Source organism: Silurus aristotelis (genome assembly GCF_946808225.1).
Source record: "Silurus aristotelis genome assembly, chromosome: 17".
Lineage (NCBI taxonomy): Eukaryota > Metazoa > Chordata > Actinopteri > Siluriformes > Siluridae > Silurus > Silurus aristotelis.
The window spans coordinates 13262326-13278229 of NC_139590.1; the positions used below are offsets into that span (position 1 = coordinate 13262326).

Consider the following 15904-nt stretch of genomic DNA (forward strand, 5'->3'; position numbering starts at 1 on the left):
ACTCCAACTCATCCCTTCAATCTTTCTATGATTTTAGCTCAGGAGTGGAATATAAAAGATTATTCAAAACATTAAATGTACTTTGAACACTGTATGAACATCTTTAACCAGAAGGAGGGAATGGTAGTTCAGTGTATAAGATGTTGGACTTCTGATCAGAAGGTCATTTGCTCAAATCCCAGCACTAATCTGCCACCGCTGGGCCATAAACCCTCAATTGCTCAGCTGTATAACTGTGATAACTATAAGTCTCTCTGGATAAGAGTGTCTGCCAAATTCTGTAAATGTAAGTAGAGGATGGTGGACCATAGTGATGTTACAGAAAAAACAAGACAAGAGCAAATCTTATCTGGAGACTTGCAATAGCAGGACTGTCGTATTAAAAGAGCAACAGAAAAATCTGGCCCTAACAAAAAGATATAAATAAGCTTAGCTTAGCAAAATGTGTTACAGTTTTATGATATATATTAAAACATTCTGAGTGTAATTGTAAAAAAAAAAGATACATAAATGAATACTTTTCAAGTTATTTATACTCAAATTAACATAGGCATGGACAAATATTGATGCTTTATGCAAATGTATATTTATTATTAGTGAAACTATCATTCACATAGAACATGAAGACAAAATATCCTTGTAAATGTTTTAAAGTAATTATGGTGTTTTTAATTACGTGAATCATCAGGAAACCAAATGGAAATTTTTGCTATGTTTCCACATAGACTTTTTTTTTTTTTATAGTTTTATTGATTTCTTATTAAGACATAAACAAAACAACAACAGAGCCGATCAGTCAACACACACAGCATGCATTCAAGCTTATTAATAACAATATAACAACAATGTATTGTTAAAGTGAAGTAACGTATATGAGAAAGTGACTATGGAAAAGCAAAGGGTGAAAAAGAACATAAGTCAGGGCTATGGTCATGCTTGTTCAAATAAATCATACAAAGGGGCCCAAATACGCCAGAATAAATCAGATTTGTTTTGCAAGTCATATGTAAGTTTTTCCAAAGGGAGAAGTTTAGCCACTTGGGCTAAATACATCTTCATAGTTACATGCCTGTGGTGATGACTATAGAATAAATATACATTTCTTTGCCATATAAGTTGACATTTAATAAAGAGTGTGAGTCAGTAGAGAAATCTAATGATGTTTTGCAGTTTATTATTTAATATATAGGTGGAGACATAGTAAATTTTCCAGCCAGCGTTTTCTGAACCATAACATGTACCTCATGCCAAAAAGGTTTGATGTTCTTACAGTCCGAAAATAAATGCATCAAGGTTCCTATTTCAGATTTACATTTAAAACACAGCTGAGATACATTTGGGTACATTTTATGGAGGCATTCTGGGTATAGATATATTCTGTATATGAATTTAAAATTTTGCTCATGCACTCAAATATAGAGCCATTTATCATTAGTAACAGGTTGGCCCATATTCCTTTCCCAAATCTTTCTAAAAGGATTTAAAGAGGAAGAGGCTTCTGATAACAGAGAATACAGATAGGAAATCTAACCCTTAGTTCTTCCAGAAGAAGAGGAAGACTATTTTCAATATCAGAAAGTTCCCAGTGATTTTTCTCCACTCTCATTTCAGCCTGAATAAAATTATGTAATTCGAGAAATAAAAAGAAAAAATCTGTTTTGGGAATTTGGAAATCTATTCTCAAAAGATTTACAAACCTTTCCTGTAAATAAACTGGCTAAATTAGATATACCCTTTTCTGCCCAGGTCAGAAGGCCCATACTGGCTATTGAGTCATGGAAATCAGGATTTAAAGCTATTGGTGATTGCATGGACACATTCTTGGGGACATTGAGATACTTTCTGGCATCTTCCCAAGCCAAAAGAGTGTTTAATAACAAAAAGTTTTCAGTTACTGAGTAGACCTCCCTAACGTTATAAATAAATGGGTGGATGTAAGCATTTTTGGCGTGCAGCCAAAAGATTCCATCCTGACTCACAAGGAGTCTGTATCATTTAAAAAATATCTAAGCATTTGTTAAATCTGAGCAGCCCAATAATAGAGCTGCATGTTGGACTAAAAAAACACCCCCACACTCGATTGGCTTGAGAAGTGAAGCAAGTTTGATCCTTGATTTTTTAGTATTCCATATAAACTTACTAATAGCCACATTCAGATTTTTTTTAAAAAGTTCTGATTTAAATAACAGGGTTTACACTGAAATAAATAGAGTAAATGGGGGAGTATATTCGTTTTCATTGTGTTAATTCTTCCAAAGACAGAAATTGGTAAAGGGGTCTACCTATTTATATCTTGCTATTAAGAGTGAGTAGTTTTTAGAGAATAAATCATTTAACTCAGAGGTTATATGTATGCCCAAATAGAGAAACAAAAAGTGATGTGAAAGGGACATTGTGAGTTAACAGGTTGTGCGGTATCCAAGAATACAACTTGGAATTTTCCAAAATATATTTTACCCCCAGGATGCCATTATGCAGGGATATATATATATATATATATATATATATATATATATATATATATATATATATATATATATATATATATATATATATATATATATATATATGTAACATGGTTAATGTTTTAAAATATTGCTTATCGTGTGCATCTTATGCATGTACCAATTGAAATGTGACCTTATTTAAAACCATTTTAATAGTTTTTTTTAAATAGCTAATACCTAATAAAAGAAAAGAACGCGTACAGTATTAGGTAAAGCAACAACCTTTTTGGACTGTAGAAGCTCCGCCCAGTTTTTGTTTGAAACTGCTGTGACGTATTGTTTCTATATTATTGCTTTTGTAAGAAAAAATAAATCAACCCTTTTTTTTCCTTTAGTTTCTATTCGATTTTCATTTCTCTACATCTCTACTTTGGTCATATCAAAGACAAACTCAGTCAAAAGAAAGTCATCTATAATGTCGCGATAATACACGTGACTTGCGCGGACGCCACGCTTTCCGGGGCGACATGTGATTTTTCAAACAGACCAATGGAGCGCTGCTTTTGCTCAAACTGTCCAATAGGAGCGGTCTTAGCCGGCAATTTAAAGGTCTTTACTGCGCCGCTCTAGCGCACATTTTCTCTGCGGTCATAGTGAGAGGCATGTCACTGGTTTACACCGCTTTTTAAAAAATTATATATATTTATGTATTACAGTCTTATTTCTAAATCTTTTATTTGTGCTAAAGTTGCTAATTTTTGATTTTTTTTCTTTTCAGGTTTATATGTTTACTCGGTTTTCTTAAGGAAACTCGTGTTGAAAATGTCTGCAGTTAACGAGTGCGGCGCGCGTCTGAATCAGTTCAAAAACAAAGGGAAAGATGTAGCGGTAAGTGGTGAATTTTTTTTTTTTTTTGATGTAAAATTGATGAATTTCAGCTCAAAATTGTCTTTTGCGTTGAAAGTGTTTCTGGCGCATTTTGATGCTTCGAAAAAAATAAATAAAAATAGGGTTAGGGGACATCATGCTTTTATTTAATGTTTTTCTTTCCTGTCCACTGCCTCTTCCACTGTCCCCTCTAATGGTCTTTTCTACTTTCTCCCATACTGTATCCCCTGCTGTCTCCTCCACAGCCTGTTCCTCTGTCTCCTCCTCAGAGCTGACAATCTGTGTGTGGGGGGTGGGGGTCGGATCCTTGGGTGCCCAGAATTAAAAAAATGTTTTCCTCCTGATATCTTTTGTAATGATCAATAAATTCTTTAACATCGCTGAGGTCATTAATAGAGTTGAATTTGTTCAAGCTAAAAGGTTGCAAAGTATTTGGAGAGTTCTCTCATTATCCTCAGATTATCCTATTGTGATCAAGTGATTTTTCATTCAGGAATCATAAAATGCTTGCAGTGAGATTTCTAATCAACTCTGTACATGTACTTGCAGGAGCTTCGACGACGGAGGGTGGAAGTAAACGTTGAGCTCCGTAAAGCGAAGAAAGACGAGCAGATTTTGAAGAGGAGGCATGTGAGCACTACATCTGATGATGCCACCTCACCTCTTCAAGAGAAACTCCAGAACTGCCAGGTAACCAAGAAATCTAGAAAGAGACCTGTAGAAGTGTAGCTGGTTTTAGTCTGTAAATAAGCAACGTTTATTTAGTTAATTGTTTTTCAATACTTTGTTTAAGCCATGCCCACGTATATTAATCCCAGATACTCATTTCCCATAGGAAAACTTGTATGTGTAAAACTTTATTTATAAAACATTTTATAACTTGTATAATATAAATGTAGGTTTTCTCATTATGTATACTCTGGGGTAACTAAATGATGCCTTTCCCCCATTTTGATTGTTAGTCAGTAGTATGGTGTATTGTAAAATAGAGTTGGCTAAAATGTGTATTTCATGCGACAGGGTCAGACCTGGACATTGGAGGAGATAGTTGTTGGAATTAACAGCTTTAAATCTGAAGTTCAGCTGGAGGCAACCCGAGCTGCAAGGTGAGTCTGCTCATAATTTGTAGTTTTTTAATGAAAATCCATTTCCCACCATACCCCCAATTTGTCTGTCTTTTTGTTATGGTGTTTTTATAAAAAAAAAATTCTCCATTTTTAGGAAGCTTCTGTCTAGAGAGAGACACCCACCCATTGAACGGATCATCAGTGCAGGCCTGATCCCCAAGTTTGTAACCTTCCTGGGTATGTTTGAGTGTCCAGCTATTCAGTTTGAAGCAGCCTGGGCTCTGACTAACATTGCGTCTGGGACGACGGAACAGACTAGAGCTGTGGTGGAACAAGGCGCCATTCCAGCTTTTATTAAATTAATTTCATCCAGTGATACTGATGTTAGCGAACAGGCTATCTGGGCCCTGGGGAATATTGCTGGTGAGTGAGGAATTGCAAATCTGCAACATAAATGGTAATAGTTATTTATTTTTCTATTGGATTTTGAAAAATTGTCTTCACCTTTTTAGGTGATGGTGCCATGTATAGAGATCTAATAATCAAGCATGGTGCGCTCAAGCCACTTTTGCATCTGCTTTACGTGAATGACCTCGACGTGCATAATGTAAGTTGAAAAAGTTACTCTTGAAGACCATTCAGTGGCACATTAATTGCTGCTTGCAAATTTCAGCAGGGTTGGGATGCACACAGTTCTAGTTTATGTAAAGCTGCATGTTGTACTTTTTTTTTTTTTTTTTTTTTTTAAAGCATCCTTTAGGCTGAATTTTAAAATAATTCTCAGATGTCATGCTTAAAAGTTCCATTGTTCTAATTGGTAAATTCATAACACAATCAATTGCAACTGTAGTAATTGCTTCTTACCACTAGGATGTGCCAAAACTCCAGTGATTTTATTCTAATTTTTTTTTTGTTTTGTTTGGGGGACAGCCTGTGTACCTGAAGAACATCACTTGGACTTTGTCTAACCTGTGTCGCAACAAGAATCCGGCGCCACCCCTTGATGCTGTGATCCAGATGCTGCCCCTCATACTCCGCCTGCTGGGTCATAAAGACCCTGAGGTGCAGGCAGATGCTTGTTGGGGCATGTCCTACCTGACTGATGGTCCTAATGAACGGATAGAAGTGGTGATCCAGACTGGTGTGATTCCCAGTCTCATGTACCTGCTTCAACATGGAGCGATTTCTGTTGTGGTGGGTAAACTGTTGGGTCTAAACCTGTTTTATAATAAATCACTAAATTCTCAAGTCTGGTTAAACTCATGTTTAATTTTTCAGAAAACAATTCCTCAGTTTATGCTAGAATGAGCATGTTAATGTAGCATTAGCCTTGTATCGCTATATCACATTGAAGTGGTTAAATATAATTGATTATAAAGTACATTGATTATTGTAGTTTATCCCCCAACCACCAGCACACAAAATCAAATAATCAATAAATAATTCACAATTTATTTCTTTAAAAAGTACAGTGTTTAACCCCAGACTATATATCTATATCTTCAGACTCCTGCCTTGCGCACGATCGGCAATATTGTGACTGGCACAGACGAGCAGACACAGATGGTGCTGGATGCTGGGATCCTCCCCTTATTTAAAGGCTTCTTGCAGCATAACAGGAGCAACATTCAGAAGGAAGCTGCCTGGACCCTGTCCAACATCACAGCCGGGAAAGACTCTCAGATCCAGGAGGTCATTAATGCCGAACTGGTCCCATGCCTGGTGGATGTACTCAGAAGGGTATGTTGAGTGCTGTGATTGGTCGGGAGCACAAGCCCAATAAGTTAGCAGAACATTAGTGGTTTTGAGACAATAAATTTAATACACAAACTTAAAATTTCAGCCTTACGCAAAAGCTTGCATTTGGTTTTAAGTTGAAATAATGAACTCCTTTTGAAACCAGAAATCCAGTAGGTTGGGATGGGTGACTTAAAAAAAATAAAATAAAAAAAATACAATTATAATAATAATTTCACTTCATTTTAATTGTGGACAGCACTTTCTTGAAGCTTGTGCCATGTATAATTTAAGTTGCAGGAGTTTTGTTAACCAGTTGTATTTGTTTTCATTAAAATGAATGAAAGAATCTTGCCATGTGCAGGGAGATTACAAGACTCAGAAGGAGGCAGTTTGGGCTGTGACTAACTTCACCAGTGGAGGCACCATAGAGCAAGTTATCTATCTTGTGCAGGCCAATGTCCTGGAGCCACTGCTCAATCTACTGACTGTCAAGGACAGCAAGACTATTTTGGTCATTTTGGATGCAGTCAGTAATATCTTCCTGGTATGTCACCTATGCACAAATATAATGTAATACTATTAATATAATGTAGATCTTTCATGTGTATATAAATATATATGGTGGATTGTTTGCGTGCAATAACTCCTCGTTTAATCACTAGGCTGGAGAGAAGATTGGGGAGACTGATAAGCTGTGTCTGATGATTGAAGAATGCGGTGGTTTGGATAAAATTGAAGCTCTGCAGACACATGAAAACGAAATGGTGTACAAGGCAGCACTAAACATAATTGAGAAATACTTCACTGGTGAGGTGAGTCCATTAAAGAGGGCTGAGCGTTTGAGTGCCTTTTCGATCCTATTGCTTTAAGTTTTCATTAAGGGCAAAGTCCGCCCTTAAACCAATCAAATGTGTTTATATAGAAATGTTTAGCATTAGCTTTCATAACTCTTGTTTATGCCCATGTTGTGAGATGTGCTGCTGTCTATGGCAGTTTCAGTGGTGAATAAAAGGAGATTTGTTGTATTAAATTTGAATGCTGAATTTTGGACCCTAGCAAATGGAAGTTAAAGCTTTGGGGCCTAAAGAGCTAGAATGTTGTGAGCATTTTTATTGCTCTCTTCAGTTAGAAATAAAGTGAAACATATGTTAGTGGCAGTGATCATGAGGTAGTTAAACCACATTGTTAATAACGTTAAGTTTTTTTTTCTCCATGCTGAATTTCTTTTTATTTTATGAAATAATCAATGAATTTCTTTTTTTTTCCTCCAGGAGGACTGTGAGGAATCTATTGCCCCTGAAGTCACAGATGAAGGCTATGCATTTCAGATCAATGATAACCAAGGCACTTTCAATTTCTAGACACTTTCTAGATCTTTTTTTTCCCTTTTCATGTACTTCTGTTCTGTATGTTTGTCTAGTTCAATCTAATCTGTTCTATGAAGCTGTACATATGGAACTGTCCAAGTTTTATTACTTTGTAAATAAAGTAAGTACAAACCATTTGGCATTTGTGTTACTCTTGTGGGCTAGTGGAGTTTACTCCAGTTTGGGATTTCTGCTGAAATTAACAAGGAGTGAAATTTGTGCTGAATTATTGGGGATTAGTGGTAAATGGGGTGTTTGTGCTGATTTGGTAAAACTGACTGTGTCCAAACCACCACATGAGAACAAAATGGTGTATAAAGTGTCATGTAGTGAGAAGGTTGTACTTTTTATTTATTTGTTTAGGGTTTAATGGGAGTGGGAAATGTGTGCAAGTTAGTGGTCAGTGGGGTGTTGGCTCATTTCTTGGGAAGTTATTGGTAAGAGGGCCATTATTGTTGACTTCTGGGGTGGGGTGATTGGGCAGAATTCTTGGGCAATTAATGGGAGTGGGGCATGTGTGCGAAATTCATGGGGATAAATGGGTGTGGGGGTTGTGCTGAATTCTTGGAGCAGTGGGGGTTGTGCCGAGTTCTTTTGGGGATAGTGGGGCGTTTGTTCTGAATTCTTGGGGGTCAGTGGTAAGAGGGAGGGAGGTGGGAGCGTGCAGAAGTTTTGGAAAGACTACACACAGAAGAAAGGAGGGGACTGCTGACGTCACGGCGGAGCTGAACATCTGCCAGCTAAGAGGACGAGCTCGTTCTCCGAGCAGCGCAACTTTCCACACGCGCACTCTTCTGCAGTGCGGAAAATACCGAGCGCAGCGTGCAACCTCTATAGTCCAGAAAGAGAAGCGCATCATCCTCCCGCTTCCTCCCTCCGTCAGCGCTTCAGCCTGGTTTCAGCACCGCGGGATGCACCCGGGAAGCGGCGCCCGCTGAGGAAATTCGCATTCGGGAAATCGCGACTATGGACTCGGCAGATCTGCGCACATCCGGGCCACTGCGTCGGGACTCCATTATTGTGAATTAACTGTGAAAGTAACTGGCTAGCACACTAGCATAGCATAACGTAGCCGGAGCGACGAGGGGAAAATAATCTGACAGTGTATTATCTATAACCTAAAAACTTAAAAATTTTAACGCGGAAATTCTGCTCTCAAAGTGGAAAGTTAAAGGAGATGTCGAATCAAGGGGGAAGGAGAAATGGACCCGTGAAGCTGCGATTAACAGGTAAAGAGTTTGTACTTTAGCCAATACTAACAGTGCGGCTAAACTGACTAGCCTGCTGCCAGACACCATTCTTAACTACTTCTGTTGTGTTTTTATAATCATACAACTCATTATATATCCCGTAACTTCTTGAGAGTAAGTCGTACAATTACTTTTACTAAAAGCGTTTTCTTTTAGTTCAGTTGAACTGTGTGTAATAATGAGCTAGCTTGTTTGTGCTAGCTAGCCTACAATAGCTAGGAGCTGAAATTATTAGAATAAAAAAAATGAACATTTCCTCTTCCAATTGGTCGCAATATATAGTTTATTTAGTCTTTTTTATGTATTTTTTTAGATGTTTTTCTACAATAGGCGTTCAGCAGTGCGCTTGGTTTCACTCTGCGCCTTAGCTGCTTAGCTCGCATAGGATGGACCTTTTATCTTCTATTTCATCGAGTCGACTGCTTTATCACTTAATGACATTTTTTAATCTTGATTATAGTGTGAAAAAGGTTTTTGATTCGACAAGGTGACCGTGTTTGCGCTGTATTTTTCTTAAGATGTAAAGGGTCACAGCTTGAATGAGGTGAGGAGGTTTGGTGTAGTTGAAGGAAGCCTGTGCATCACAGAGCCACATTTTCTCTCTCAGCCTGATCACTATGATTATATATATATATATATATATATATATATATATATATATATATATATATATATATATATATATATAAAATGTATGTGTGTAAACATTGTCATATATTTATAAACATCTATTTGCAACTGGTTTCAGGTGGCAGTTATAATTTTTAGTCTTTGAATTTGTATTATGTTAGGAAAAATCTTGTCAGTACAGATCTCCAGTACTCCCAGTTCTCATCGTGTCTCCCAGTCAAAACAGCAGGATCTCTGAGAGCCTGCTGTTTTGACCAGGAAAGGGAGACGAGAGCTGGCTGTGTTTGATATATCTCCAGCATCAACTCCACCACCCCCACCCCCGCCTCTCCACCACTCATCTCCAAAGCGGCCAAATGAAATATTTAATCTTGTAATGTTAGTGATGAAACAAAGTAGACAACAGGGGTGGCCTGTTCTGACGATCTGTTTCAGCGAGCCGGAATTGTTTAAAGTACAAGCTCAATCCAGGTCCGAACTGGAGCTTTTCCCGGGAGGCAGGGATACACCCTGGCTGGGACACCAGTCAATTATAATGATACACTCATGGTCATATAGACACACAAGCATTGTAGCCGGTCCACCTTCCCTTACATGCCTGGTTTTGGGACAATGTATAAAATGTACAGACAGTAACCTGAGCTCAGGATTAAACTCTCCGGTATCCTGGAGCTATAACTTGGCATCACTGGTGCTCCTGCCCAGTATTTAACATACATAATCACACTAACTACATTTTTGTAAAGTGCACAGAATATATTTTGGTGTGCCGTTCAGAAGCAGTGTGTGAAAATTGTGCATGGTAATGTCATGATTACATGGGGACTGAACCGTGCGCCTCTGATTTTTCTTCTTTGAAGTTAAAAAATAATAATAATAATAAAAAAGAAAAATTTCACTCTCTGTTAAACATAGCCATGAGCTCAGAAGCAGTGAAAATGTTGTCGCAGTAATTTTGCACATTTCCCTTCTTTTTCTCTTCTTAACATTGCACATGCGCACATTTGAATCACTGTTGATGTGTCTCAGTCCGCTGAAATTTGCATGGGATCTTTATTAGCATTAAGAAAATATGCTGCCTACTAAATATATCACACACGCGTTCATTCATCCTTACGCAGCGTGACTAATTACTAATCATGCATCGTCCAGGGACATGAACTTTTTTTTTTTCTTTTTCCATGCGAAAATTAGGGTTATGGAGTATAATGTTTATAATGGTTTTATTAGTTAGGCTAATTAGTAAGGTTTACTCACATTTCAGGTTTCATCAGGTACTCATGTGAGAAATGATCCTCTGTATGTATCCTCAATAAATTGTTGGTTTCTTATTTAATATAACCTATAGACATCATTCTGACATGACAAGTTATCACTGAGGTGTGTAGCCTGCCTGGTTGATGCCTGAGGAGCATCAGTGAAGTTTAAGTTGGCCGTTTAAAAAAAAAAAAAACGAAAAAAAAAAAGTAATTTAAGTTCACTGTTTTGCTAATGGCGTTCAAGTATGGAAGTGATTTTGGCTATGTCGGTGTTGACACAGTATGTGTAGTAAAAATACCCATTAGCTTTGTTGAGCTGACTTGGCTGCCAAATTTCACAAGTGCATTTGACCAAACAGTTCCACGTTCTGTTTAAACAGCAGCGAAAGCAAAAACCGAAGCATGCCGAGGGAGGAAAAAAGCGGCATAATTGCACGTCATTTGTAAACGTTTTTCTTTTCCAACCGAGAGGCCCTTAAATGATCGAAATGGTTCCACAAATTAATGTAGTGCGACTGGATTTCCTGTTGGTTCAGCTGCCCTGTGGGAAGGACAAAGGGAACGACGCTCGCCTCCGAACCGTCCGCCGTGCCGTGAGGGCCAGACGTCGAGAGGGGAAACTGTGAGAGAACTCTTTACATGCGATCATTTTGAACAAGAATTTTTTTTATGAAAGGTCAGATGTGGCAGACGAACAGCAGATTGAGCGCCACTAGAGGTCTATTTGTTACTTTAATGCTGATTTGTACAGTTTTGGTTGAAAAGCTCACCATTAAGAATCAGCTATTTAATGCTTGACTTTATGGTGGCTGTGGGATTAGGATCGTATAGAGCTGCAGCTGCGCTTCGTGCATTCCATGTCGCTATTTTGCGATGGGCATGTGTGTATTTGATTGCATAATGTTATTGTTTACAGTAAGTTTTATAAACGGATTAGATGGAACACATCGGTTTCTGTGACAGGTTCATGTGCTATAATGGCTTAGTGTCATTTACTGAGAGTTTAGCTGGCAACCTCAGGTGAAGTTTCCACTTCTATTCACTTGTTTTAAAGCGTAAAAATATCACAGCAGCTTCACTTTGAGCCTACATTCAAAGTTTCAATCTCTCTCTCTCTCTCTCTCTCTCTCTCTCTCTCTCTCTCTCTTTCTTTCTCTCTCTCAAGATTACTTTCATGTCTTTAGTTTTCTAATTTTTTTCGATGCCTGATAGCTGCTTATTAAACACTCAACATGCATACGATAGCTGACCCGTTCATAAATATTTATTGCACGAAGAATAGTTGTTTAAGATGAATACATAGTTTTTTTCTTTCTTTATCCTTTTTCATGCTCATTTCTAATTTAGCTCTTTGATGTCTTTTAATTCTGTGGCTAAGCGAACCCTTCTCACTCTTCTCCTCTTGTGCTGTATGGAAATGCACGTGACTTTGCATGCCTTCATTTTGCAAAGCTCTGTTAATGAGAGACGCTGTGCATATTTATTTTTTCTTTTTTGCTGTTCCAGTGGTATCATCACACAGAGCTCTTTTCTTATTCATCTCATATTGGTCCAGTATAAAGCAGCCTTGTTCCTTAAAGCCGTCTTGCACTTAAGCACACTGCATGTCCTGGAATACGATGGGGGAACGCAGTCCTACCTCAGCACTTTGGAGCCCCTTCATGAATGCAGCCTCATAACTGCACCGCAGTCCTGTACCAGCTGTGTCAAGTCTGTCTGCCTTTCCACCACAAGTCTAGCCGAGAGCTATAACGTTTGTAGACGTTTGCCGAGCACAGACTAATTCGCTCATTTCGGGAGCGAGGCCTTGAAGGCCTCTTTCTGTTTGAGTCCCGTCTCTGTAATGTTCTGCAGATGCTGAGGTAGAGTTCCTGCCGCCAGCATCTGTGCTCGTAAACCCAAGGTGTTCAAAGTGCTGGAAATGCACAGAAAATCACTTGCCCGACATTCCCTTTGTCCTGTTCCCATCCATTAGATTACTTTTAGAACAGAATGTATTCAAATGTGCACGATTATGGCCTGCTACTTATCAAGAGGTCTTTGCTCAATGTTCTTTTATATATTTTCTCTCTTCGCTCAGAAAACCCCTTTTGCGGTTTAAATCAACATATTTCAGTGGAATATGTCCGTACTGCTTGTAAACTATTTTCTTCTACTTAATATGGAGTGCATATTTATTAAGGTGATATATATATATATATTTTTTTTTTATCTAGCATTTAAAAGATTTACTTATTGTTTACATATCAGGTATTTGTTTTTGTCACACCAGTTATTTGTCGTTTATCGATAATAATCCATTTATGATTGTGGCATACATTAATTTCAGTCTTTGCCTGAATAAATCCAAACTATCACATCTTTATTCCTATGTTGTATACACTGAGAATTCAATATATTGCAAGATATTGTCTATAATAATGTTCTGCTTATTTAATTTTAATTACTATTTATTATCTACATGTGTGGTGCTCTTCATTTATAGACCAAATGGAGAATTTACATGTGATTTTTATATAAACACAGACACTCATGAGTTTCCATGTGCAGTAGGTACAGGAGCACCCAGGTAGTCTTTCCCACTTCCTCTGGCCTGTGTTGTTTAGTCTGGTGTCAGCCAAGCAGAGCTTTTTCACTCGAAGTTAAGCAGCTGATACTACATACCCCCGGTGTTCTCCGCTCCCAATGTGAAAGACCCTGTTTCAGCCTGGATTCATTTCTTCAACAGACTTCTTCTGAGATGTTATTGACATTATTGTGTTGGTTCGCTCCAGCACCCATTCTCCTGTAACCACCGCTTCGATGAGAATTTCGTAGAGACGTAATTATGAAATCATGTCATTCATCCAGGATTGTAAATCCACATCTCGCCCTTCACCTGATGCAATACACATAATCCCCTAATCTCCAAAAAACAAATGATCGTATAGGTGTAGCTCTGTGGTGAATGATGTAGGCTGTTTTCATTGTAATGTGGGAGGGGAGTTGCCAGCTTTCCTTTCAACTTATAAAATTTTTTAGCTCTCATTAGCCTTTACTTCAGCGCACCACAGCAAGGAGGCCGTGTCTGCACAGTTTACCAACTTAATTACTTATTAAGTTGCTGTGATTGTTTACCTTCTTCATTATGATGCACACGTGCAGCCTGTATAATATCATTGAGCATGACAAAAGTTTACAACAGTACTGTTCTTACGCAATGCCAGCTACCAGCAACCAGTTTAAACATGTACACTACACAAATTATGTATATCTGTTAGGGCTGGGCGATAAATCAATTTTATCGATTAACTCGAATGTGTAGTTTACATCGATATGTCTTGATAAAAATCGGTTTCCTCTTTAATGTCCGCCGACGCTCCCCTCTGGGCTTCCATAGTTTCGAACGAACTCAGCCGAAACACACACCCCCCGCGCGTTTGCCATAGAGATACACAAACAATATGTACAAAGCAAGCAAAGGTAGCAGTACCACCAATTTACTGCAGCACCTCAAACAGAGGCATGCTGTCAAGTGGGAGAGATGTAGGGCCCTACGAAATTAACAAGACAGCGGCAGCACAAGACTGCGGTTAAGCAGCCGCATCCCGAAAATACACGGTCAAGCAGCCGCACTTTGTTTAGTGTTGCGTGTCTAATCGTACACTTCCGGTATGGGTGGTGGGAGCGGTCAAAATACCTGTAAAGACGCTTCAGAACGGCGTTTCTGTTAAGAAACAGAACAATCAGAGCATTTGAATCACCATATTCAAACACTCATAAAACATTTTTCTTTATAGGTTTGCTCAATCTTTCAAATACTTCTAATTTACAGTGTCCCTGTCTATTACTTGAAATTTATTGTTAAATTTCAAGTCATATTACTGTGGAGTTTTGGAGATAAGTAAAGGCAAAATCACTCCAAACCTCAGGTGCATTTTCAATCATGTTCCACATTTAAGCTCATTTTATGTTATGTTACGTTCTATTTTCACAATTTACAATGGCTTGTTGTTTCTGATTGCACTTTAACCCATTTAATAAAGTTAAAACTTATTTTTTTTTACATTTTCTTTGTCATATGCAGGTTGATTTTAAGCAGGGGGAAAAAATCGATTTAAATCGCAAATCGGATTTTTTGTGAAAAAATCTGGGATTTTTTTTTTTAGGCCATATCGCCCAGCCCTAATATCTGTCCACATCTACCTCTTGCCTCCATTTAGTGGCCTACACCTCTCCAAAGCCAGTGTGTTAATATTCATCTTTCAGCAATAGATGGAAGGGGACAGTAGAACAATGATGCATTGCACACACTCTCATTAGGTTAATGTACACTTTCTTAGTTCAAATTTCCAATAGAATAAAAAAAGTCTTCTTTAATCTGAATTGCTTCTTTTCCAACTCTACACTTTTCTGCTCTTCTCTCCTGTGGTTTTCTCTCCTGTGCTGCATTCTACACTGTTTTCCTGTCCTCAGCATCCTGTGCTCTTTTATTCCATATTCGCCTCTCTTCTCGCCTCTCCTCTCTACTCTTATGTCTGATGTTCCCTGCTCTGCTGTTCTGTGTTCTCCCTTGCACTCCAGTTGTCTCCTCTTTCTCTCCTCGTTTATTCAGTTGTGTTCTTTGCTCTCTTCTCATGTGTGGGGGAAAATCTGGGAATGATGGCATGAAATGTAAACTGTAAAAATTTTTCTCTTTCAGGGGAGGAATGTCTTTTTCCATTAACATCACTTGCCTCCCCAAAGACTGGGACTCTGGTAAAGACATTAGTTACCTCGTGTTTCTCTGCAGCCCTACGCCATTACGTCATATAAGACCGAAGAGCTGAATTAACAACACCCCCCCCACACACACACACCCTTCAGTAGCAGTCCAGTTTCTTAATAAAAAAAAAAAAGCATGAGTTTTAAGAGACAGATATTAGAAGAGTACAGAAACTATTAAGTGTTCTCATCGTTGTTATTAATTAAAAGCACTACAACGTTTGCAGTCCCAGACATTAAATTGGCTTTACTAATACTATTCCTTAAAATATTATATTGTTTTATCTATTGCAGTTTTACTGCAGCTACATTGTGTAATGTCCAGCTGAATACATGACGGACCTCAACCTTTTTAGAGACGGAAACATTTCTGATCGATTAGCATTGAAAATAGAGCAAATGAAATGTACTACTTCTTCAGTTCAATCTGCCACAGCATTTAAAATGGCTTGCTGGGTCATGGAATAAATGTCCAGTGCAAACTGTCTGCAGAAACAGTGTGGTGAATTGGGT

At 38.2% G+C, this 15904-nt stretch overlaps 2 protein-coding genes across 2 annotated transcripts in view; both read left to right on the forward strand.

Moving 5' to 3' along the window:
• The first annotated feature begins 3102 nt into the window (after positions 1-3102).
• On the forward strand, positions 3103-7644 carry kpna2 (karyopherin alpha 2 (RAG cohort 1, importin alpha 1)). The gene is made up of 10 exons (XM_083566304.1): positions 3103-3335; positions 3885-4025; positions 4356-4441; positions 4557-4825; positions 4915-5009; positions 5333-5596; positions 5909-6142; positions 6504-6686; positions 6805-6954; positions 7414-7644. The coding sequence occupies exons 1-10, from the start codon at positions 3270-3272 to the stop codon at positions 7501-7503; spliced, it is 1578 nt and encodes a 525-aa protein (XP_083422430.1). The 5' UTR covers positions 3103-3269; the 3' UTR covers positions 7504-7644.
• A 520-nt stretch (positions 7645-8164) lies between these two features.
• smurf2 (SMAD specific E3 ubiquitin protein ligase 2) overlaps positions 8165-15904 on the forward strand; it is a 41916-nt gene continuing 34176 nt past the window's right edge. Inside the window, exon 1 of the mRNA XM_083566303.1 lies at positions 8165-8738. Coding sequence (XP_083422429.1) covers positions 8687-8738 — 52 coding nt within the window. The 5' untranslated portion in view covers positions 8165-8686. The remainder of the gene's footprint in view (positions 8739-15904) is intronic.

What these genes read in the sequence shown, in the direction of transcription:
- kpna2 (XM_083566304.1), top strand. Translation starts at nt 3,270, where the DNA reads ATGTCTGCAGTTAACGAGTGCGGCGCGCGTCTGAATCAGTTCAAAAAC. An exon ending in GAGGCAACCCGAGCTGCAAG is followed by an intron (nt 4,442 to 4,556) that starts GTGAGTCTGCTC and finishes CTCCATTTTTAG; the next exon opens with GAAGCTTCTGTCTAGAGAGA. An exon ending in GGCCCTGGGGAATATTGCTG is followed by an intron (nt 4,826 to 4,914) that starts GTGAGTGAGGAA and finishes TCACCTTTTTAG; the next exon opens with GTGATGGTGCCATGTATAGA.